We start from the raw sequence: 26,324 nt of genomic DNA, 5'->3' as shown, positions 1-26,324 counted from the left end.
CCTTTAAGGCATCTATAATTAGCCTCACACACTGGACCTTTCGCACTGAAAACCAGGCATAGGGAATCAGAAGGATAAGTTTAACACTTCATTTCTCCTTAGATCTACCTTTGAGCAAGTATAAACAATTGAAGCATATTTGTTTTATCTCTTTGGCAAACATTTATATGGCTAGTTTGACACAAACACATATAAATGCTTCGTTTTGAAATCTTGTCCAGTGAAATGGTTAACCCCCCCCCCCCCCCAAAAAAATATTGATAATTTTGTTGAATTCTTTTGTTTACTTCCACTTCAAACATAATAGATTTACAATCCAATTGTTAATTACGATTTGTAAGCAATATTGTTTCATAGTAATCTTACCCATATTATTACACTGAAAACTACAATGTGACAATTCTTTTCAACTTAGACCACCTCGCTTCCAGTGGGCTTTTCCAGTCATATTCCAAGTCTCAGCTCAGGTCACTAAGATCAAAGTTATGTGTGTTTTATAGAAACTCAAAATGCATGTTACAGTATAGTTGCACAGTGCTTTTATAATCTTAATGCAGGAGACAGAACTTTGCATACAGATCTTCATAAAACCTCTTGATTGAATCTCTATGGCAAAGGCGTTTGAGATCGTTGCAAAGATCCAAACAATTGTCTGTTTGAAGACACTTTTATGGCTCTGTTTCACTGGTAAAAGCACTTCACCATTCATCATGTCTTTCTACTGTGGTGTCATATGCTCTAATCACTTCAGATTGTGAAACGATTCCGTTCTCATCCTGAGAGAAGGCGTATCCATCTATAAATAAAAAAAGAAAACATATTTCTGAGTTAAACGTTGTATTAAGAATACAGATGCTGTGGATTTAAGCAATGAATGCGCAGCCACACATTGACCATCAGAGTTGGGCTGGTAGGCAGGGAAATTATTGAGGCTGAGTTCTGCGGCAGCCGCCTACAACATTAAAGGTTACCTGCTTCTCTAGTGCTGCATTTGTGATTTAAGTGCTTCCATTGATGTGGCAGAAGAAAGCTTAGCAAAAATGCAAGGCGAGGTGGCTGCCATGTCATGATAATCTTCTCACCATTATTTTTGATCTGAAGAAATAAATGCACGAAGCAGGGTTTTGACTCTCTTAAAAACAAATTAAAAAAGAAAAAGAAACATGCCTGATGTGTTTTGAGTTTTCCAACACTGTATAGGGGGCATTTTTCCATTTTCATGACCACCATGATTTATATAGTCGTAGTGAACATGAAAAAATATATGATGGAGGACAGACTATAAACAAAGTGTTGTTGGTGGTGGCCCTAAGGTTAGTTTGTAAGTTTCTAGTGGTGGAGCCAGATGTAGCTTTGTTGTCAGGACAAAAACCACTTCCCCACACCTCTAAATTATGCAGGGGTATTTGGAGAACTGTGATGGTGTACCACCCCTACCATTTTTAGGTCTTGGTTACAGATGGCTTTAGATGGCTTCAGGCAAAACATACTGTTTGCAATAAATAACGTATAGTAGGATAGGCTGAGTGTCAGCCCCATGGTCATGACTGGATAGCTTTCCTGTCTATCTCAGTTGTCCGCTCTTTATTTGAAGGCCTTTTCCCGATTCTTGTGGTCCTCCCGCCTGGGAGTATTTCGGGCTCATAGTAATTAGATTCTATGTATTGTATCTTCAAACTGCATACTTGAAGGGAATCATGCTCTCTGAATTGCTCCCTTTTCCCTATCATGCTCCCCACTCAACATTATTTTTATTTCTTTCAAGGAACAGGTAGCTGCAAAGTGCTGCCAGCCTGCTAACTGCCTTTGTTGCACTTTGCATGCACTCTTTTTGCACTTTGCATGAACTTGTTGTTCACTTTTTATACATTTAAATCACAGTTTCTAAAATGATTGTCCACCACGTGAGAACTCTAAATAAAAAATGGCCCCTATTTATCACAATGTATGTGCACACATTTGTCACGATGTACATGTGTAGAAGCGTCATAGAATCATGTGCATATGTGCACAATGGCAGCCATCTTGAAATGGCTTTTCTTAAATAGAAAACCCATTTTTAGGTTGAAGCCTACCAGACAATGCAGTTGCCTGGTTGCAAAGACATATTGGGGACATTCTGAGAGCTTTACTAGGAATGCATTCTACCCAATGCTTATCATTTGCTTTGCGTTTTGTCACTCATATTTGCTTTTTTCTATTTGCTGGCTTTATTTGTTATAGCCCCTCCAGCATGCCTTTGTCCCTCCCGTTGAGCTAAGCCAGTTTACTACCTTTGGACTGGCTCCAAGTATTCTTTATCAAGTGCATCCTTTTCTGGAACTTATTTTTTCTTTTCATACATAAGTACATGAGAGTGCATGTTTTCCAGTAGTCTTCCTTGTACGCTTCTCTTCCCCCGTGTCACTGTTAAGTACGTGGGCTCTGTACACAGTCCCCCACCAACACTGCTCTCTCGCTTGTGTATTCTCTCCACCCCCCCCCCAACTGTCCATTTTTCTAGTCTCCTCCCTACCATCCCTTTGCCTCAACTTTGCTCAGGCATACTTTCCTTTTTGTGGTCACGGTGTAAAGTCTTTTTCCGGTTTAAAGTGGAGTGGTGTGGTATTACTGGCTGAATAGGGGAGGTGGGGTGTAGGTGCTAGCTGATAGTGCTGAGAAGAGGCACACATTACAAACTGCCCTTTGCCCGTTTCAGAGCTAAATAGCAGGAGAGCGCTTTGGCAAAACAACATAGCAGCAAGCCTTCTTAATGTGGCTTGCAGTGAACCTCCCATCAACTGACAGCAAACAAAGTATAAAAGGTGCACTTTGTGAACTATATTTCTTTTGGGGTCTTCACTTACAAAATGTGGAGACACGAATTAGGTTTACTTATTTTTCTTACTGCTCTGAGATTAAGGTTTCTAATTTGCTGTTTTCAAGAAATAAGTGCAGGGATGGGGGCAAGAAGCTGTACCTGTAGAACTGGTGTTGGCCTTTGTGTGGGGGACTCCCTATCCTACCCCACAATTGGATCTGGAAAGTTCGTCACCTTCCTCTGGTCAAGGGTCAAAACTTCCAAACTGTCTGGAGGTACCTATGCAGGGCAGGCCTGGTTCCTTTGTGTGTGCTGTAGGCATGACCCTTGAAGTGCAAGTGAAGCTGGATACAGCACCTCCCCAGTCATCCTGCCAGGATTGCCCATCCTGTCCACACCTAAGCCCCTTTTTTTCACTGTCTGTATGTAATACACAAATCCCAACAGAAGAGCCATTCACAGTCATGTTACCCAGGACACTGGCAGAAAGGCACAGTTGGTAGGGACAAGAAAATGTAAACTTTCTAAAAGTGGAATTTTTAAAATTGTTACTTAAAATTTGACTTTGCCGCAGAAGAGTATTTTAAATTACAATTCATTTGAGTGTAAACAGCATAGCTCTATCTGCTCCCAGTCTTAAGTTACCACTTATTAAATGTAATAAGGTAACCCGGTGTTTGTCAGTGGGAGAGATAAACCTTACAACAGGGATAAACGTCTTTAGGTTTTCACTGCCAGGACATGAAATTTTAAACATACTTCCTACTTTTCAAATACAATGCACCCTGCTCTATGAGTCTTTAGGGCCTGCCTAAGGGGTGAATATAGGTATTAAAAAGGAAAGTTTACGCCTGGCAAAGATTTTATTTTGCCAGGTTGAAATGAGAGTTTGAAACTGCACTACAAGCTGCAGTGGCAGGCCTGAGACATGTTTTAAAAGGCTACTTTAACGGGTGGGGCAATTAGTCCTTCTGCTCACTAGTAGTATTTAATTTACAGGCTCTGTGCACATGTAGTTCCACATACTAGGGACTTACAAGTAAATCAAATTTATCAATCAGGAGTACGCCAATTGTACCATGTTTTAGGGAGAGAGTGCAAGCACATTACCATTGGTTAGCAGGGAAAAAGTGCACAGAGTCCTAAAGCCAACAAAAATGGTTTCAGTAATATAAGGCAAAACATCTGGGTGAAGGAGTTGTGACCCTACAAAAAGGGCCAGGTTTCACAGTTAACTAAATGTTTTCTCAGTGAACACACAATCTTTACAAGTTTGAATGAGGCTGTGAACAATAACTTTCACAACGTCAACTGCCATTACTTTTGTGAATACCTGCAGGGCACGGGTGAGGCCGAAAGGGAGTAATCAATACTGAAAGAGCCTGTGGCCCACCTTGAACTGCAGGTAGCGCCTGTAAGATGGGAACATGTAAACAGGCGTCTTGCAAGTCAAGTGCTACCATACAGTGTCCTACCTCCAGTGCAGGTGGAACCTGGGCTAGCGTGAGAACATTGAATATGTCCTACTGCATGAAGAAATTGAGAGGCCAAAAATCTAAAATGGCATGAAGGCTTCCGCCCTTTTTTGGCACAAGGAAATTGTAGGACTTGGCCCTTTTTGGCTAAAGTTCCCTAAACCTTTTGCTTTCCCCTAGACCTTTTTTCTGTCATGGTGTTGCCAACTTAGATGCTTTGTGCACTTTGCCACTGCGGATTAGTTTCAAAGTGCAAGTGCTCCCTGTATAAAGTGTAATGGTAATTGGTTGTCCATGATTGGTATGTTTGCCTTACTAGTAAAGTCCCTAGTAAAGTGCACTGTGTTTGCCAGGGCTGGTAATGCAACTGCTACTAGTGGGCCTGCAGCACTAATTGTGCCATCCACACAAGTAGCCTTAAAAAGGGAACTCAGGCCTGCCACTGCAGTGCCTGCGCGCAGTTTGTTAAACTGCCATGTTGTTCTGACAAGTGCACCCTCTTGCCAGACCTAACCCTTTCCTTTCTATGCACATCAGACACCCCTATGGTAGGTCCAAGGTACCCCCTAGGCAGGGTGCAGATCATGTGAAAGGTAGGACATGTACTAAGGTGTGTATCATGTCCTTCCTGACAGTGAAATAATCTCCATTTGGCTTATCACTGTGGAAAGGCCATCTTGCCCATAGGATAGAATGGGGAGGCTGTGAAATATGTTTTCCAGCCTATCTTCCCAAAGGCTTAAGATGGAGAGGTGAAGTTTAGTGTGCCTGAACTCACAATGTAATAACACATCTTTTTTATGAAGGTGGTTTTTGCATTGTGTGTTTAGAAGCCACTCTTTTAGAAGTGGCTGGGTTTTTGAGCTCTAACATTTCTGTGTGTCTCTGCCTGGTTGTGATTGACTGTCTGGATTTGAAAGTGATAGTGATAGGATCTGGGGAATGTCTTGACCCAGGGTAGTAGGTGAGACAGCAACAGGCTGACCTGCATCTGGAGTGTAGGGGGAGGAGTAGCCCCAAGAGGTAAAGAGGCCTGGGTTGCTGCCATAAAACAATGGTCCCATCTCCTGCTGGGTGATTGAGAATCAGGTCCCCCTACTTGAAAGGACTTTGATGTGTCTGGAAGTAACTTATCCCCAAGGGCCCGAGGTGAGCTGGCTCCCTGTTGCGGAAACTCAGGAACACAAACGATTCTAGGAGAGTCTCCGCGTCGCAGCCCGAGACCCTCGTAAAAAGTGCCCTGTGATCGTGGGCACCTGGAGTCCAAGCGATTCTCAGCGACGCTGTGTGGTAGTGCTTTTTGTAGCCTAAGCCCCTCGTGAGGATTGGTACTGCGATTGTGTGCACCTGGAGTCCAAGTGAGTCTCAGCGACGCAGTCTGCGTGTGCTTTGTGCAGCCTGAGACCTTTGTGAGGATTGCCTTGTTAACGGGCACACCCAGAGTCCAAGTGAGCTTCAGCGACGCTGTGGGCGTGTGCTTTGTGCAGCCTGAGACCTTCGTGAGGAGTGCTCTGTGATCGTGCACCCGAAGCTCAAGTGAGTCTCAGCGACGCTGGGTGCGTGTGCCCTGTTGCAGCCTGAGATCTTCGTAGCATCAGCGGACTGGCAGCCCCGGAGGAGCTGAACGGCCGGCCCGAGCCTGCCGTTGCCAGAGCGGGACCTCAAACCAACCTCATCGAGGGAGGGCAGAGTCCTACTGCTCGGAATTCACAAAGATTGCATCGGAAGCCCAAGTCGCTGGAAGAGGAGAGGAGCGTGAGGTCGCACCCCCAGTTAACGTGTGTCGATGCCGGCGGCGGTGTGCGGGCTCGGAGGGAGACGCGCTCGGCCTCTCTATTTCCTGCAGCGCGAGCCTCTGCTTCGGCTCGTATCGCGGCCTGTACTTGCCAAAGGAGTGGCATTACCGGAGTGCGGAGCTGCACTTTTTGTTTATACCATTCCCGTGTGAGGGCAACTGTTGACAGAGGCTGACTGCGAGTCAGCACGAGTGGCGGTGAGACCGCCTAAGGCACCGTGATCGGTGCGCGGGAGTGTATTACGCACTGCATTATTACTGCACAAAGATCTACCCAATTGTCGTATTACACATTGCATTATTTCTGCATAACAAACTACCTGATTGTCGTATTACACCTTGCATTATATCTGCATAACGAACTACCTGATTTCTGTATTATGCATTGCATTATTCCTGCATAACGAACTACATGATTACTGTATTACACATTGCGTTATTTCTTCATAACGAAGTACCTAATTGTTGCGTTACGCATTGCATTATTTTTACATTGCAAAGAGCCTGAATCTAGCATCACGAACTGCATAGCATTGCACTAGGACTGCTATGGAACGCTTAGAAGTGCTCATTAATATCGCCAGAACTTACAAGGGCTGGCAGGCCTAACAACCGGCCAGGATGAATATTACAAATACGCATATGCTGGATTTATATCGTGTGGTCTTATCATATATCTTTTTATATAAATTTATACTTGTTTTTATGAAACTCGTGTGGAGTCCATTTGTGGTGTCATCATTGGGTTGCTGTGAGTGTAACTGCAAATACTTTACACATTTGCCTTGAAGATAAGCCTGGCTGCTCGTGCTAAGCTACCAAGGGGGTAAGCGGGGGCTATCTGGGAAGGTGTCCTTTCTTTCCTCGACGTGGAAATGAGGGTCCCTATTTGGCCTAAGGTACACCTCAGGCAACCAGGGATCCCTGGTCTAACAGAAATAAAATCCAGTTCTGGTTTTTGAGGCCAGGACTCACTTTATGGCTCCTTTCTATAAAAGAGCCTGAACTTCCTGCAGCAAAATCGACGAGTATTACCCCAAAAGCTGCTTTGATGTAGGTGGAAGAGGCGTAAGGTCGGAAAGTAATGGAGGAGTGTAGGCCTACTGAGTTATATGCAGGACGCACCTGTTGGATACTATGGTCAGTCATCGGCGGAACAAATGACTGATTCTGCTTCCCACAGGGTGGTTGTGTGCTCCTACGGTCAAACTAAAGAAGCCTGGGGGCTGCTGTTAGAAGGGCGGGCTAGTGAGAGGTTTGCTGTCCCTGTGGTCCTGGATGCAGTCTACTGGATTTCATACCCCAACCTTAAAAGGACTAGGGTGCTTCTTGTTGGGGTGGTGGCCTTGACATTGCCGGTAATCAAACCCTCAGGTGAGGTTTCAAATGATGTGAAACTGTTGGTTACACTGCCTTGTGGGGGTGGTGGGACTAAGGGAGTGTGCTGTGGCTTTACTTTCGTTAAAGTGCAATTTTATGGATGGCAGGAAGGCTTTCAATAGCAAGCGAATGGCCCACAACTCCAATAAGTGGATGTGGAGATGGTTCTTCGCCGGAGACCATAGTCCTCTGATCTCCACCTCCCCCAGAATACCACCCCAATCCAGCAGTAATGCATATATCACCACTGTGAGCTCTAGGTGGGGTTGGAAGGGGGGTTTTGAAGAGCTGGTCCAATTACAGTTGAGCAGCCACCACTGCGGATGTTTTACAGTCTCTTCCAAAACATGGATGAAATCCAATAGATCCCCTTGGTGCTGGGCACACAGACTATAGATCCCACTGCAAAGCCCACATACACCACCTGGCTTGGCCAATGAGCATGATGTAGGAAATCAATAGTCCTCTCTTTGACCTTCTTGCCAAATAGGCAAGACACGTCAAAAGGCATATCCATGAGTAGTGCCTGGATGTCACCCGAGAAGTCTGTGGATCGCATCCAGCGTGGTGCCGGAGCTCCATGAATGTCCCAACTACTCTGCCTAAATGCACAGTTGTGTTGAGACCTGACCATATGACATATTTGGCCACGTCCTTAACGGTTTAAGCCAAGTTGGTACAGAATTTCTTCTGGACAGCCAGCAAGATCTCTGCTACCGTGTGCCGTAATGCATGGAAGTACCTATCCACAAACAGCTGGTGTTGACTGAGCAAAGGGTGAGGCTAGCTGAACAGAACTCTTGCTTCCCAAATGTCTGTTTTCTTCCACTCTCTATTTGGTGGTATTAAAGGGATTGAGCTGGGACTGATCCTGCCAGTGGAAGCCTGAACCACCACACATTCTGGAGTAGATTGTTGTGTCAAAAAGACAAGGTCACCATGAGAAGATGTGTGGTGTTGTGCTACCTGCCTATTTACCACAACAGATAGCAATTCTATGTCCAGGGCTTCTGCTGCCCACCTGATGGACACAGCAAATGAGGATGTCTCTTTTGTTGAGGGTCCAGAAGGAGAAATCAGCCTCATGTCAGGGGGAGTGGTCAGTCCACTGACTTCAAAATAGAAATTGTCATCATCGTATTGTGAGGAAAATGTATCCTAATCACCTCCATCATCACAAAAAGGCTGGCTGGGTTTCATCAGAATTGTATTCAAAAAGTTGTTGGAGCAACACTGGAGAGCAGCTTCTAGGCAAATGTGCTGTATAGTCAGAGTCTAAGTGAACAGGGGCTGAATGGATCGGGACTGTTCCAGGATGCGACCTGGTTGAGGCGGATTTGGTTCCGAGTATGAGAGAACAATGGGATCCACGTATTCCTCTAGAGTGGTGCCAGGCGTGGATTCGGCTACAAAGTTAAAGCTGAACCCGAAATGGGTTCAGGAGGCACACACGTCGCTGAGCATGGATCTGACACCAGTAACCTGACTGGGGTTCTCAGAGGATCCATATGGCCTGAAAGCACCCAAGAGGAAAGTTGGTAGGGTGTCGAAGATGTGAAGCCTGGCCTCCTTACATGTTTAAATCTGTTGTGGCATCACTGGTGGTCCTGGGAACTCTGGGTGCATCAAATTCAGTGGTGGAACTGGCTGCAACTGGCTCCTCTGTAACAGGCATGAAGCAAGACTTTGGGGCATCTGGACGTCCTTATGACTTCTCAACGGAGAATGGCGAGGTGAGGACTACGCCCGCTTGGCCTTCTTGTGCTTCTTTTTGCACTTAGACTCACCAGAAGACTTGGAGGGCAACAACAACCTGTCATGAGCGGGAATAGGTCTGTGTTCTGGACTTCGAGTGGAAGTGGCAAATACATGACTTCCTACTGTGGCAAATATATCACTTCCCGCTGTGCTCAATGACATACAGATTGTCTATGCGTTCCTGGATTGTCTTTGGGGGCATCAGGGCACACTGCTCACCTGACTTGGAGTCATGGCCTGACCCCAAACATCAGAGACACACCTTGTGGGGATCGGTCATGTACATATGTTTGTGAAAGTTCCTTCAGAGCTTAAACCTGGTTGTTTTAGAAGGGGACATGTTCTCTTGCACAGTGGAATGAAATTTGAGAAAAGGCCAGTTAACTGGCAAGAAAAACTAGGAGGTAACTCTGGATCGGCGTACAAAGGCGCAGAAAGAAAGTAACGGACATCAGCATGCTGGGGTGGAACCTGTATGTGGCTCCAGCTGTCACTTCTGGGGTGGAGTGAAGTTGATGTGGAAATGCATGATGCCACCAACTGGCATGCAGGGGCTATGCTGAAAAATCTTCTGGTTCCAGTCTGGCATCTGCGGATATTCTAAAGATGAGGGATCTGTAGTTAGAAGTATCCATTAGAAGTTAGAGATTCTCTGAGATAGAGGAAGTACGGGGTTTTCTGAAACTAAATATGGAGTTCAGGATCACTCCAATGAAGGCCAACCACTAAGTTCAGAGGAGGTGGCACTTCTGCTGGCTGATTGAGAAGCTCAACTATTGAAGCAAGGTCACGGTGCAGCCTAGATAGACAAAAAACAGCACAAGCCCTTTTACCTGACAATCGTCCAAGTATAAAAATACATGACATTTTAACCTTCTAAGGAAGCCGCAATTACAGTCAGCACCCTGATGAAGACTTGGTAGGTGGTAATAAGACAAAAGCCAGTATGGCAAACTGGAGGTTAACATCTGAGAGCTGTATATGCAGGAGAAAATATGTGTCCTGGAGATTCAGGGGCAACGTTATCCTGTGCGTTCTGGGTGAGGAGTACCTGATTGAGGGGCAACATTTAAAATGTGTCCTGACTGACCAATACATTCAAGAGCCTTGGGTCTAGAATGCCATCCTTTTGGGAACCAACTTGTAAACCGTAGAAGAATCCCATGCCACTTTCATCCATGGGCACAACTTGGTCAGGGCATCTGCCTCCACAGCAACTCATAAGCTGGAAGGCACTGAAGTCCAGAGGAGTGGACAAAAATGGGAGCACATGAGCTTTGAAGACTAACTGGAGTACCAGGGCCATTGAATTGCCTCAGCTTAGGATGCTGTGGCAGAATTGTCCTACTGAATTTTGCTTTCGCTGCTTTCTTTTTCTATGCTTGTATTCTTTTCTGTTCTTTGCACCTTAGATGACTTCTTTGTAGTGACACAACGTGCCTAGGAAAGGGACAGATATAGGCTTATCCACGAGTCAATATATGTCTCACTCTATTACAGATGTTTACAAAAGATAATGTTAAAGGTTCGGGGACAATTATTATCTAACCAATATGGATAGTTCGGCTTGGTCGCTGCCATTCAATCACGCATTTATTGTCACTGCCCCTTTAATGCCCCTTTAATATTGGGAGATAGCCTTGCTTTTATTTTGCACTTTGATATCTCCTCATACTCTGCATAAAAAATAAATAAAAGTATACCATTAAAAATAATTTAGAATGAAACAGTTTCAGGACAAAGCAGTAAGGTTTCAATACGAGAAAACAGCAGCAGGTTTCTTAACAATGGACCAAAAAAATTGTCAGCCCCATTTGTATTCAGCAACCATTTACCGAATTATTCAGATCAGATTAACGCGAGCAGAATAAACGTGCCTCGGATATTTCTAAAAACCTGGAGGCCAAGAAGAGAAGGGGGTAACAATAATAAGTGGGCGGTGTCTCCCGGGAAATCCCAGGGCTCACCTTATGAATAGAGTCATTTCCTATTCACAACTTCTTCATTGTCATACACCCACTCACTTGCCATGTGGACTGTGGTGCATCGCCTTTTCCCAAGCCGAAACACGAGGGGTAAGAGTTACTACTCGCTCGTATAATGAGAGCCACAGAGTTTAAGAAACCCCAAAAATCCCTATCACAAATTATATTAATAATAACCACTCGGGGAAAACCATTTTAATGTTCGCTTTTTATGGCAGATACCATCATAATACACTAATCTCAAACTCGGGGTATTCTTAGCAGCCAATCCGCTGTCGCTCAACAGACAATAGGCACTTAACTTTCCATGTAAATAAAGCGCGTTGCTGGCGGTCTGGGCCGTCAATCTGTAATTCTGCACTAAACTGCTGTCCGAACTAATCTTAGGAGACTCGCAGAACTCCGAAGAAATATTTTTGCACAATCCACATTCGTTAAATTTGTGGCTAATACGGTTTTGCTTCTATGACGCGTTCATAAAATGAGTGAAGTGTCCCTGCACACGACCGCTCCATGTGTTTGTGTTCCTGAAACGCTCTCTGTTTCACTGCCCTGTTTATAAACTGTTCTGTAGACTCAGTCGATTGCGTTGACCCATCTCAGTTGTTTTTGCTTTTTGATCAATCGAGACAAAGTATAATTTGCAAGCAAGGAAATTTAAGCGATCTAGTCTCACACGAGAAACGGACAAACTTGAAACCGACTAAAACACGGGCTATAATGAACCGAAATTCTGCAATGAGCAAAAATACATAACGTAACTGCTTATTAGAAAGTTTCAGTGTAAAATGAATTCCTTTTTATTTCCATTCAATATGCCTTTTGGTCAGAACTCCGCTAGAGCTTCCTTTGGGGCGGGTGTGGGAGGGGCTGAAAACAACCAAAATCTTTGTAAATCAACGAAATGAGCCGGCTACTTCTCATACCGAAGTATTAATGTAATGAAGACACAATACTTCACATTTCGAGTTGAGACTTCTTTCCGCACACTTTATGTAGGTACAGAAATTGCAAACACTCTACCCATTAGCATTTAAGTAAAAATAACAAAACATTTAGAATCACAAGTGTTTTTGGGATCACTAACATAAACTAAAGCAAAAATATATAAACCACTTACGTAGAAGATTTTGCTGTAATGATTCCGAGCGATACAAATTCGATGTATTCTTCTTAAAAACATTCTTCAAAAGCTGAGCTCTTTCCGTCAAGCTGATGATAAATCATAATTGTTAAATTTGTTAAACCAACACTGACATCATTTTATATTTATTCATTTAATAGCAAATATGCTTTTTCGGTTCTAAAATACACGAATCCACCTTAAATGCTTTTGCTTCACCTATATTGGAAAAAGGGTCATCATAACGATGCAACCATAAAAAAACACAGTAAAGTACCCATAAATTCTGTAAAATTACTACTTATTAACAATTCGCATAAAAAAAATCAACAGAACTGGTACATTTTTGTGCGCTGCACTCTTCAGAAAGCAGATTTACTGCCGACAGCTAAGGTTTCTTTGTCTACGAGATAAACAGATTTCAATTTGAAGAAATTTATTCCACAATATATCCTATGAAACTACGGGGTTTTGGTTGATTTTTCACATATAATGTAAACATTTACCCCTTCATTTTTGACAAGTGTAAATGCATGTATGCCCTGTGAAGAACTAATGCAAACGTGTGGCACTTTGTGTACACCTCTGGAGCATGTGGGGCAGGACGGAATCTACACTTTTGGTCTTTGTAGTAAATAATCACCAGTGGCAATACTAGTTACTGCAGTTAGTGTTAATCTTGTATACATTATATGTAGGAGTGTTTTTACTGCACATATTGTAGTGGTATAAAAACCCATGTTTCACAGGCAAACCTGAAAAATGGAAAATATTTTATGGTTCCCTGTGAAATAGGAGTTTCATCACCATAATGACAGCCCTCAAGCCCCTCTGCAGAGGTTTACTGTTCCCCAGGATTATTCGCATACAGGACCAAATTACACAGTAAGGTTAGCTATACTTTTCGGCAGCTCCGTAAATTATGCAGCATATTCTCTGGCAGAATTTTTTTCATCCAATTGAGATACAAACAACATTTTTGTGAAAACTGTATTTTATGTTGCAAATGCAAAACCTCCATAATTATGCAGTAAACGTAACAGCCATGGATTCACGTAAATCCACTGGATCTCACCACTGCTTATTGTTTTATCAAACATGTATTCATAAGAGATTAATAAAACCTAAACGTTTCATTTCTATTCAGTTCCCATTGTTAGCTGTACTTTGAAGATGCAGCTTTTTCAAGCGAAATGCTCCAAGACAAACATATAATAGAAAAAAATATTCAATGGATAACCGGTGTCATACAGTCCTATATTGGCATCACTGGGCAATTGGTCAGGTGACATTTACAAACTATGAGGTCAACTTGTGGGTTATGAGGTCACCAGAACTCTTCAATGGCAATACAAGACCATATTACTTGGGACTATACATCATATATAATTTCATGTCGTTGAAGGTAAACATGTTATAAAATATATCACAAAATGATGGATTAGCATTTTCTGTAATTCTGCAAAATTATACATAATTTTGTTGGAATTTCGCCGAATTATGCTAAAGCAAATTGCAAACATTTCACACACCTCTAATGTATAAATAATATATGCATACACACAAACATGTTTATTTATATTTACTGATATCTCTCTCTCTCTATATATATATATAAAACTCTCTCTCTCTCTCTCTCTCTCTCTCTCTCTCTCTCTCACTCTCTCTCTCTATATATATATATTCACTGAAAAAACCATAGGTTTCACACATGTTATAGTTAGCGGAAATTTTACTGATAAAAAACCAATGAAATTGCCCCGTTATAGTTAGTGCTGGCAACTATAACTCACATGACCGCAATCCTCTGCTGATGCTAATACTGTATTTAGACACTTATTTGCCCATGTCTTCTTCCATACATTTTTAGCTATACATATATTACAAATATTTTTTTTTATAAAGACACATATGTCATCAGCAGAAGATTGCGGTCGCGTGAGTTATAGTTGCCAGCACTAACTATAACGGGGCAATTTCATTGGTTTTTTATCAGTAAAATTTCCGCTAACTATAACATGTGTGAAACCTATGGTTTTTTCAGTGAATTTGCAAGGTTTTTTAAATGCTAATTCCTAACTATAACGTGTGTGAAACCTATGGTTTTTTCAGTGAATTTGTACGGTTTTTTAAATGCTAAGTTACTTTACGCCATTCGAGGCGTGCGCACCCACTTAACGCAGTGCGTTCCGTGCACGGTTTTTATCAACTTTAATAAGCCCTGTACATTTGGTGGTCTTCGGCCACCAAAAGCACAGGGGGTGGGGTCAATGTGGATAGTGTTTTTTTTATTTCGATTTTATAATTTCATGTTGCCAAAATATAGTTTTTTTACTGATGTAATAAGCCCTGTACATTTGGTGGCCTACGGCCACCAAAAGCACAGGTGGTGGGGTAAGTGTGGATAGTGTTTTTTTTATTTCTATTTTTTACCGTACGCTTACGGTAAGCGTACGGTAAGCGTACTCGGCGAAATTGCCGAAAAAAAAATAAAACCGTTTTTGCTCTTGGGGGATGTTTGGGGACTCCCTCAACATGACTATGTGGGAGGGAGTTGTCAAAACAGCCCCGTAACATGTTTTTGGGCATCATGTTTGATAAATAACACTCAGTGCGAGAGACAAAATGGCGGACGCCGCTTCCTGGTTTCGGCCGATTCGAATGTTTACTAAGATCTAAGAGCCAATCAGAATCGCGCTCGCGCACGCCACCGTACGCGTACGGTAAGCGTACGGTAAGCGTACCGTAAGCGGGCTCAGATATATATATTGATTTAAAGGCTATTTTCTCAGAATCTACTGAACAGATTTACACCAAACCTACAAAAGGCACTTCCTTGACATAGGGACTACCTCTCTGCCAAATTTCGAGTAATTCTGTTCAGCCGTTCGGGCTGTAGCTCTGTCTAAAGGTCCTATGGAAAAATGCATGGGAAAAACGCGTTTTGGGACCCCCCTTTTATCTCAGCCCCCGCTTGACGAATCCCCCCGAGACTTTCAGGGTAGGAGCGGAGCGTAGCGCCCCACCTATTTTGAGAAATTCGCGAGGATTCATCGACCGGCGCCAAAGTTATTCAAAATAGAATGTTGCGGATTTCCTATGGAAAAGGGGTCCTAACTATAACTACCTACTGGCGACCGCCAGTAGGTAATATATATATATATATATATATATATATATATATGAAAGCCAAAGTCCTGGAACAATCCATAATGAGATCCAACAAGCAGGTACGGACCACGATGTGGAGAGTAAATTCCTTTATTGAGTTTAGCAGATTAAAGTGCAAAGTGCATAAAAGGTCTCACGCAAGTGCTCAGCCTGACGCGTTTCGACTGCCCACGGCAGTCTTGATCACATGACGCGCAGGACCAATGATTATCTTTATATAGGGTAACTAATGACTTAACCGCTTAGATAATTGCCAACACAGTTTACGAGTAGACATAAACATAGGACTGCGTGTTTTGCCATGTATACAGATAAATACTAGTATACTTCTAAACGCTAGCACATTTAGTCAATCAATGTTAAATGAAAAAATATACAATTTATCACCACGGTAGGTATGAGAATACATTTGTCGAGTTAGAACATAGTGTTCCTATATGCTCATTACCTAATCTAACGTTGCTGTTCTAATATTGAACATACAATGCTTTATGAAGTTTTTCCTATTTGTGAACAATCTGATTAATTATTACGAAAAAATGTTCATATATCACAGATCACAAATATCCAACTTCACTAAAAGGGAAAATATATTATCCGTTATTGATGATTCTATCTAAAATGTATAATACATTCTTATTAACATATAATGACTGGCATTTTTGCTAATCAGCAGAATCAATTTATAATACAATTTAAATAGTGTATTGTTTAAAAAAAAACCACACAAGTCCATACAAATATAATAGGCATAATTAGCGGTAGTTATATATATATATATAGACATTCCAACCTTGCTCACGATGCACGATCTGAACGAACAACCTGAATTGCAATCTTCATTTATGGAAACAGATATAGCTACACAAGAAAGGCTGAGAAAAATTAACCTATTGCAGCAAGGGGCTGGGATCAGCCCTTTTAAACCCAAATCTTGCATTGTGCCACTCATGCCTAAAGATGCGGTTGATACATTTCATGACATTGTTGTTGAAGACCTTAAAAAACTGCCCTGTAGTGTAAATAACAATAGAAAACAGAAAAATACGCACTATAGGAAACGTCAGTATGACAAGCTTATGAAAAAACTGGGTGAAAATCATGAAATTGTAATAAAAAAGTCTGATAAAGGTGGCAATTTGGTTATATGGCCGAAAAAAGATTATGTTCAACAGGCGCAAAGACAATTGGGCAATAATGTTTGTTACAAAAAAGCTACTATGAAGGAATACATTGCAGCGAAAGATATTTTGCAAAAACTGCTAGCACAATGGAGGAGAGAAGGTCTCATATCCACTGATGAAAATAAATTCATGTATAATGAAAACCCTGTTCTATATTTGATTCCAAAAATACATACAAATGTAATGCCTATCCCGGGAAGGCCCATCATCTCAGCTATTAATAGTGCAGGTGAACAAGTGGGTCAATATATGGACTACTCTTTACCGGATCTGGTCAAGGAATTGCCTAGCTATGTCAAAGATACAGGTGACTTTTTAATGAAAATCAAGGAGCTAGCGTGGACTGATGACTTTTACTTGATTACACTTGACATTGAGTCACTTCATACAAGCATAGACCATAATATGGGTTTGAGAACAGTCAAATATTTCTTGGATATGAGATCATGTGAATTTTATGAACATAATAAGATTATTTTAGAGCTTATTGCATGGTGCCTAAATAACAATTTCTTCCTATTTGATAAAGATGTTTTTAAGCAGTTGAGAGGAGTCGCGATGGGGGCCTTTTTCTCCCCCAGTTATGCATGTTTGCATGTTGGCTGGTGGGAGGAACAGGTTCTTAGGAGAACTCATCGGGTATTGTTTGAACAACATGTTTTATGTTACCTTAGGTACATTGTTGATGTTTTTATTCTGTGGAGGAGCAGTGAAATTGAAGCCCAACAGTTTATCAAAAATATCAATGAGAATTCCATGAATTTAACCTTCACGTCTCATGTAGATCAAAATCAAGTTGAGTTCCTTGACGTGAGACTTTACATCAAGAATGGCAAACTGGAAACTACTCTTTTTAGAAAGCCTACGTCTGGGAATGTCACGCTGCATGCGACAAGTGCACATCCAAAGCACTTAATTGCGAGCATACCGTATGGAGAACTCCTGAGGTTAAAACGCATTTGTAGTGAAGAATCTGATTTTACTGATTGTGTATAGGATATGTCCAATAGACTAAAAGCCAGAGGGTATAGCGAAAACATTATAGAAAAGGCCCTAGAGGCAGTCTTTTTAAGAGCACCAATACAGATCCTCATCATGATGATGTAAATTTGGTGTCCGGGTCTATGAATGCTGACACCCCTAGACTCATCACCACCCTATAACAATGAAGAACGCAAAATCAGAACAATCATTAAAAAACATTGGCCCATTGTATTAACTGATAATGTGTTGCGTAACAGAATAGCAGAAACACCTATGATCACTTTCAGGAGAGCAAAATCAATGGGTTCTATCCTAGATAAGAATTCTCCTGAGACAAGGAAAACCATTAACTGGCTACAGCCAGCCCAAGGTTTTAAGAAATGTTCCTCTTGCAGGGCTTGCAAATTTGGCTGCAATAAGACCCACTATTCAACTCCTTTCAGTGATTTACCTGTTTCCATTCCTGGCAGTTATAATTGTAAAACTGAATACGCAGTTTATGTTCTGACGTGCACCTGTGGTCTTAACTACATCGGTAGTACGAAGCTACAGGTGCACGTCAGAATACTGCAACATATACGAGCTATTCTCCACAGTGATCCAGCCTACCCGGTTGCAAGACACTTTAAAAGAATCCACAATAATGATGTAACTTGTCTATCCTATTTTGTCATCAACGCTATCCCTAAACCACGGAGAGGGGGTAATAGGGAGCGTCAATTAAGACAATTAGAAACGAAAATCATTTTGGAATTCAACAGTAAATGGCCCAACAGATTAAATAACACAGAAGACGTGCATAACTTTCTTTGATTAATGCTAATATGTATGCTTAGAAGGCGCTCTGTGTTACCTATAGCGGCTTGAAGCACTTCTAGCTCTGCGTTACTCCCTTGAAACTTGGCAAATTTATAAGATGATTCAGAGAACAACAATATGTTGTATATTGTGCAGTAATAAGAATAAGAAAAGAAATAACAAGATAATCCTCCTCTGCTGCAGCCTACATTTCCTAATAATAGAATATTTTTTCAGTGTAATTAATTTTAGCAATATATTTATATGATTTTAATGGTATTTTCTGTATACGGATGTTACTGTTATTTAATATATATATGAAATTTGCATTTAATTATACAGAATACTATTTGAATCAACTTTTAGCAATTTTTTGCACTTATATATTTGCACTTTTGCACCATTTTGCACGTTAGGTTTTTTGCTGCTAGACATTTATGCACTTTACTCCAATGTCCCCATCGGACCTGTATAGGTATGATTTCGTATGATAGCAAATAATTGTTTTGCATTATAAGTGTTGTTTACAGGGGATTTAACCCATGTCACTGTGCGGTCATAGACTGCAATGAGATACAGCTTCTAATAAGAGGATATTAGGAAAGGGTTAAGCCATGTATTTAAACATAATAGTATTGTGATAGTACATTGATGTATATATATATATATATAAAGAATCACATTTGTTCGAATTTCATGCTGTTTTTCAAAATAACACTTTTGTGCAATACCAATACATAATGCAATGCAATGTTGTTTAGCATTTTAAGACTGTAGTCTGTCTACAGTCTCTGTTGGTCATGTGACACGGAGCCTGGGAGGTGGGTGTACACCAAGAAAACACTTAAGAAACCAATATGGTGAAGCTATTCTGCATGTGAAAAAGGGCTCTTGAAGCCCGAAACGCGTCGTGCCTGGGAATAAGATCGGAAATAAAATAAACATCTTGCCTGTTACTGCGGGGTCTGTGTCTCCTTCATCGCCGCCTGGAAGTTGCAGGAGCTCGAGTCTTCTGGATATATATTTAAATATATATATATATATATATATATATATATATACACACACACACACACACACACATCTATACATATACACACACACTCACACATACATATATGTATACAACACACGCCAGTGTCCAAGGAAAGAGGTAAGCTACACCGGAACTGCTTTGCTGTGCTACTTTAATTCCGTATTTAGGCTGAAAATATGACTCGTTTCGACCCCACATGGCTCATGTTTATTCCAGTATTAAGGCTGAAAATATGACTAGTTTCGACCCCACCTGGCTCTTGTTCATACATCGGTATTCCCAAACAAGCGCAAATAAATACAATCAAGCAGAGTTGGACACAAACAGCGTACTTTGTTGCTCGTCCGCTCAACAAACCAAAAGTGCACTACACACGATTTTTCATTACTGTAATATATGTAGCTGCAAATCTAGAATTCACCCGTACTCTGTAGCCTTAATAGAATTATTTTTTTCTTCAAAATGATTCATTTAGATATCCGCACTATAAATCTATCCTTCATTGCAATTGATAATGAACATAGAAAGGAGACTTCCATTCACGATATTCCTGCATACCTCAATGCCAATAGCAATATGTGGGTGATGTTTAAATCAAGGTCATGTTCCAAAATATAAACAAGGCAAGACTAGAGGCTACCTTATTGATATACAACAAAATATGCTGCAGGGCTAAAGACAAAACACACAACAGCACTTTGGTCAAGGGTGTAGAAAGTGGGTCAATCTGTTCCTCGTCACACCAAGCCACAGACTTGTCCCAAAGGCATGTGTACACAGTTTTCATTGATGACAACCTCACAGACTTCTGGAAGAAGATCAAAGACCTTTAACTATTGCCCCTCAACCTTGAAGCATGAAGTTGGAGATTGTGCATGTTCGGGTGCAGAACCCTCCCCAGTTTGTGCAACAGGAGATCTCTCGAAGGGGCAGCCTGATCAGAGGACAGATTACACATGCCCAGGAGTTCTGGATACCACACTCCCCTTACTCAATTCAGAACCACCAGGATAACTTTGATCCGGTCAGTTCTTATCTTCTTCCGAACTTGGGCGAGGAGAGGTATTGGCAGGCAGACATATTGGAGTTGCGTCTCCGAGCGACAGGCACTTTGGAAACTTGAATGCAGGCACTGTGTATACTCGGCTGTGGTGAATAAATCGAGCCTCGGTTCTCCCCAGCCCTGAAAGGGACCTTGAGCCACCTCCAGATGCAGATGCCATTTGTAGTTTGTTAGGCATCGACAGCTGAGTTCATTCACCCTGGCGTTTATAGATTCTGTCAGGTGCTGCATGACCTAGAAAATGTCCTGGCGTTCTAGCATGTCCAGAGGCACAGAGCCGCCTGGCACAAGGTCCACAACTCTACTCTGCCCTGCTTGCTGCAGTACCGCATGGCGGTAGTGTTGTCTGTGAAAACCTGGACCAGCTACCCTTTGATGAATGATAGTAAAGCTTTCAATGCCTAGCAAATCTCCCTCAGCTCCAGAAGACTGATGTGGAGCTGCGTCTCCACTGAAGACCAAAGGCTTCTGACATCCACCTTTCCCAGATGGCCGCCTCAGTTCAGAAACGATGCATCAGTTACGAATACGGATTGCAACCAAAGTTGGGGCTTGGACCAGGAGACTCAGAAGAGCTGGGGACCCAAGGAACCACCCAAGGTAAGTATCCAGGAACCCCACGGAGGTTGTGTGCAGAGTGGGAACACAGCCGCATACTCAATAAAACTCAACGGGAAAGTTGCGGTTGCAGTTTTTAAGGCGAAGGGCCCTTCCCAGTGGACCCTGAAGAAACCCAGTGGAAGACAGAAGGTTGGGGAGTCACCCCACCAGTGGACACCCCAGGAACCGGGATACCTACACCAAGAAAGCCAAGTGAATATGTGTGTAGTAACATCAGAAACGGCTGTAGACTATAATGGAGAACTTCATAAAAGAAGCCGCCGGTGAAGACTGCGCAAGAGTCCGATAGAATCCAAGGGTAGATTCTTGAAGAGAAGAACCAGCAAGCAGAGGAGACATAGTCTATGCCACTCAGAGATGACCACAGATGAGGCATGGAAGAGCATCGAAGAGCAATGACCACTATTGATGGAAGATGCAGCAGTTATGATGGTGACCTTGTCACTGCAGCAGTGTGGACCAGGCAACGCTGAGGAAGACCAGAAGTCGTTCACGAGCTGTCCCACGTCGGAAGTCGGAAACAAGGGGGTTGGGGTCTGGTAGGAGCACCAACTAGCCTTGGCAGCAGCAACAGATGTAGAAAACGATGAAGGAGTAAAATGGGGACCAGCAAGGCCCAAAGGACTCACAAGAACAGGAGAGTCAGAGCAGGCCCTGTGTAGCAGGGGAGCCCACTGAAGCAAGAGAAGACTCTCGAGTCTCAAGAGGACCCACAGGCCATAGGCACAGCAGTTTGAAGAGGACCTCGAGCAGCTCATCAAAGAGGATGGCCCACGTTGCAGAGGATGCGGTGAGGATGAAGATCTTGGCAAGAAGAGATACTGGAGGCTGGTGCTTCTTGTAGCCCAAAGGTCTCTGGAGTGCAGAGCCTACAACCCTTGGCAACAGCGAATCGATGCTGTGCACAGGAGTTCAGTCCCAGCGGTTCCAAAAGAGATACTGGCCTCAAAATTCCAGAGAGGACAGGTCAGGCCTCGAGGGAGTTGCAGAACCAACACCTGTGTTGCTGAGCCTTTCGAAGTCCGTCGGACGTCAGGAGCAGCAGACAGGTCTGCTTCTTTGCGGAGCCTGTAGATACAGGGGAGTGACTCCTTCACTCCAAGGGCGATTACTACAGGCGTCCTTGATGCCCACCAATCTGTTGAAGATCCTGGATGAAGCACAGACAGACAGCGAAGAAGACTTGCAAAGCAGCAGGGGTCTTCCTTGATGCAGTCTCGGTTCCAGGGGAAGTTCAGCAAAGTCCATGTGTCCAGACAGCCGAGGAGTGACCTGATTTCAGGCTTGAGTCTTGTCCCATGACGAATCTGAGGACCCACCCACAGGTAAGCCCTTTAATACCTTAAGAAAGGGGTTAGGCCGACTCATGGGTACCTCCCAGAGGAGGGGCGGGACAGAGGGAAGGATACTCCCGTGTCCTTTTTCCAGTTTCGCGCCAGAGCAGGAGCCAAGGGCTCCCAGAACTGGTTCTAACCTAACTAGAGTATGCAAGGAGGGTACCAAACGTGCCCTTCAAAGTAGTCTGGTGGCGCTGGCAAGCGCCCCCAACCCAGCCCAATTGTCTGGGAGGTGGTCACACCTCCCTGTAACAGAAAACCTATTGTTCTACCTTCCTTTGCTCGAGCTCAGCTCAGCATCTGGAGGGCAGACTCATGTGTGGGGTCGGCAGCAGCACTAGTTTGCTGGCAGACCCTGGAAGGCTGTTACCAGGAGTACTGGGGGCTTCCTGGAGGAGCTCCCCAGTGCATGGAATCATACTTCCAACACCGTTAACGGTGTTGGGGTATGATTCCAACATATTTGATACCAAACCTGATCAGGTTCGGCACAGCCAATATATAGTTAGCCATTGCGTAAAGATGCATCAAAATGTCTGACTGCACTTACAAAGCCTGGAGAATCAACTTCGGGGTTTGTAGAGGGTGTCCTGCTCATGCAGGGCACCCTCACACTTATAACGCAGCACTCTGCCTTCGGGATTGAAAGGTCTGCCTTAGGGGTGACTTATAGGTTTGAAATGTAGTGACCTCAGCTAAAAGAAAACATGTCCGTTGTAAGTGATGCTAGCACCAGCCCACACAGGCTGCAATGGCAGGACTGTAGTTACAGTTTGAGTAGTCTCTCATGGATGGCATTAATACATGCTGCAGCACATAGGGGACACCTGGTGTACATATGCCCTGGGTACCTTAGTACCATATACTAGGGACCCACATGGGTATGCCAGTAGACAATTATGGAGGTACCAAAGTACTTACCATGACAAATTTAGGGAGGAAGCACATTGGCTGGGGGCCTGATTAGCAGGATCCCAGCCACACTAGTAAAAAAACGGAGGCCAGCAAAAAGTGGGGGTAACCATGAAAGCAGATCCTACTTTCCTACAGTCAGTCACACCGAAATCCAGGACTGAGGTCAAAACATCGGGATCATTACCCGAATGTCCTGGACTCTCCCCTATAGAGGATAGGAATGACATTGCACCGTGTCTAGAAAGGCTCTGATGAAAGGGAGCATCTAAGAAGGACTCAGGTGTTACTTCGGCATGTAAATACCAGCGAAAGCAGAAGGTCTGCCATAGTTTGGAGGTGGGTGACGACTATCTGCGTTCGCTTGTCTTCATCAGCCAGTTGTCAAGGTAGGGAAAGATAGGGGGACCCCTGACGATGTGCTGCTACCATAACCATCAGCTCCGGTAACACCAGAGGGATACTAGTGAGATCAAAGGGAAGCACAACGAATGGTAATGCACCTAGCCCACTGTGAACCGCTGGGAACGCTTATTGGCCTGCAGGACAGGGATCTGATAATATGCTTCCAGCAGGTCCAATACTACCATACAGTCTCCAGGACCGAATGCAGATGGAACCTTGCCAAGTGTTAGCATCATGAATGTCTCCTTCTTTCAGGAAGGCATTTAGAGGGCGCTGATCTAGGATAGGGTGGAGGCCTCAGTACTTTGGCACCAGAAACTAGTGGAAATAGCAACCACGCCCTACTTCTCATGCCGTCCCTCTCTTAATGGCTCCATTGGCCAAAAGAGCCTCCACTTCCTGGCGCAACAAGGAGATCAGCCGATCTGACAATGGTGGCATGTGCAGCGGGCTCTCTAGGAGTGGAAGGGTGTGATTCCGCCAGTGAATTTGGAAGACCCGCTTGTCCGAAGTTATAGCTTGCCATTGAGGAAGGTGTTGCCTAATCCTGCTTCAAACAGGCTGCCCATGTTATTGTGAGGGAATAATAAAGGGATTTTGAGGCTGTGGCTGGCGGGGGGTGAGGGGTTAGTGGACTCAGCAGGTCTCTGGCCGTGGGTCCTATGGGACTTTTGGGCGCCACGTCCGAAGCCACGAAAGGGTTGGGAACTGTGTTGACCGTGGAGTCTCTGCTGGAAAGGATACAGCTGGTAGCCCCCACCGTATCCACGGATTGAGCAAAAGGAAGATTATGGCTGGCGAGGGTAATGTTCAAATGAAATAACAAGGGCCCCCTGTCCAATAATTGTGTAATTCCTAGGGCAGGGTACTATAAAGTAAGGTATAAATCCCTAGGCAATATAATTCAAATATCTGTAATCAGTTGGTATACATATGCCCTACAATTGCAATTTAGATATCAGAAAAAGTGGAGTGCAACACTATATAAATTCAACTAACACTTACTAAATTTAAAAACATTAATTTAATGACATATTAAAAAACATTTCATAATACAAAGTAAAATACAATTGTATGAACATTAAAACATTGCGTTTTCATCAATAAACATAATAACTACAGTTGCATAAGTACATATTCTTTAGTGGCTGACGAGTAGATTCTTTTTTTCGACGCGCGTTTCGACGCAAACCTGCGTCTTCATCAGGAATGGCCACACGTTAACTTTGTTTGTATCTCCTATAAATTTCCAATGGTCAGAAAACTTTATTTCTTTTGCTTTATTGTCAATCTTTTTGGGATGATTACTCGTGAATAGTTTTGTTCACCAGATTTAAAACTCTCTTCCTTTTTATATCATGATAAAGGGTGTGATACAATGAATTCTTATCGCTGTATATACCGGCGGCGTCGCTGCGTCCCGTAACAGACCGAGTAGGACGCAGAGACGCCGCCGGTATATACATCGATAAGAATATCTGAAGGTATATCCATATGATGACATTCGCCTAATAAATTGCCGTCTCCACCGTTAATCAGTTATCATCGAAAGACGGAACAAATTATATTAGCATACTTCGATTCATTGTATCACACTCTTTATCATGATATAAAAAGGAAGAGAGTTTGTGGTAGACTGGGCGGCTGACCCAGCTGTATTCTGAACTGCTTGCTGCGGCCCTGGGTCCTCCTTTGTCCTGAGACTTTTACAATGAGAGGGTGGGGCTGCACCTTAGGAGCAGTGGCGGTGAAAGGCTCTCCTGGGGGAGTTTCGAACAGTGCACGACCATCTGGGCTGTTCGCGAGCCAAGGGGCTCAATTCAATTATCTCTAGAAAGGGGATGGACCTGGGTGTTGCTTCTGCCTGCCTGCATATGCCCCGGGTTAGCCACTGACCTCTGGGTACGACCTGCCCTATTCTGCTACATGGCGAGCAGGTCCACTTGGATTTGACTATTGGGCAGAACTGGCGATCTGGTAAACTCGCTACAGGGCTGCCGGTGAGGGGAATTGTGGCAGTTTTTCGCCCCTCCTGTTGTGCCTTCTCAGTTACCCTCTGCGGCCGTTCTCGGCCCTATGAGGTGTCCTCTTCTCCTCTTCCCTTGCATGTGAAGAAGGCTACCAATGATGACTTCCACACGCAATAAAGAAAATCAAGCTCTAACAAGGATATGTTTGCGAAACAGCCCGCTACACCAGTTGGAGACAAGCCGGTTGGCCCCAATGGGGAGGCGTCACCGGAGATGGGGGATGCGGAGGGCCCTGTCACGCGCTCCTACTTGGAGTCTCTGTTTTCCTCCTTACGTGAGGATCTTAAGGAGATCAAGAGGGACCTGGCTCAAGAGCTTAAGACGGTCCAGAAGGAGGCCACTGATATTGGGGATAAGGTCGACGACCTGGTATAACACAAGACAACCAGAGAGGAGGAAATCGAACAATTACAGCAAGAAATCATTCGCCTTACCACCTTCAAGCACACACATAGAATTCAGAAAAT

General features: G+C 43.4%; 1 protein-coding gene across 6 annotated transcripts in view; it reads right to left on the bottom strand.

Annotated features, from left to right (window-relative positions):
- Positions 1–271: 271 nt before the first annotated feature.
- The window catches only part of ATP8A1 (ATPase phospholipid transporting 8A1), a 1,017,459-nt gene continuing 991,406 nt past the window's right edge, over positions 272–26,324 (bottom strand). For all 6 annotated transcript variants that reach the window (XM_085642166.1, XM_085642168.1, XM_085642167.1 and 3 more), the window contains 2 exons: positions 12,314–12,405; positions 272–796 (listed from right to left, as the gene is read on the bottom strand). In XM_085642166.1, coding sequence (XP_085498292.1) covers positions 699–796; positions 12,314–12,405 — 190 coding nt within the window. In that variant the 3' untranslated portion in view covers positions 272–698. The remainder of the gene's footprint in view (positions 797–12,313; positions 12,406–26,324) is intronic.

Source organism: Triturus cristatus, chromosome 2_2 (genome assembly GCF_964204655.1).
Source record: "Triturus cristatus chromosome 2_2, aTriCri1.1, whole genome shotgun sequence".
NCBI classification, from domain to species: Eukaryota; Metazoa; Chordata; class Amphibia; order Caudata; family Salamandridae; genus Triturus; species Triturus cristatus.
The sequence above is the reverse complement of the archived record's forward strand: the minus strand, read 5'-3'. Positions and strand labels throughout refer to the sequence as shown.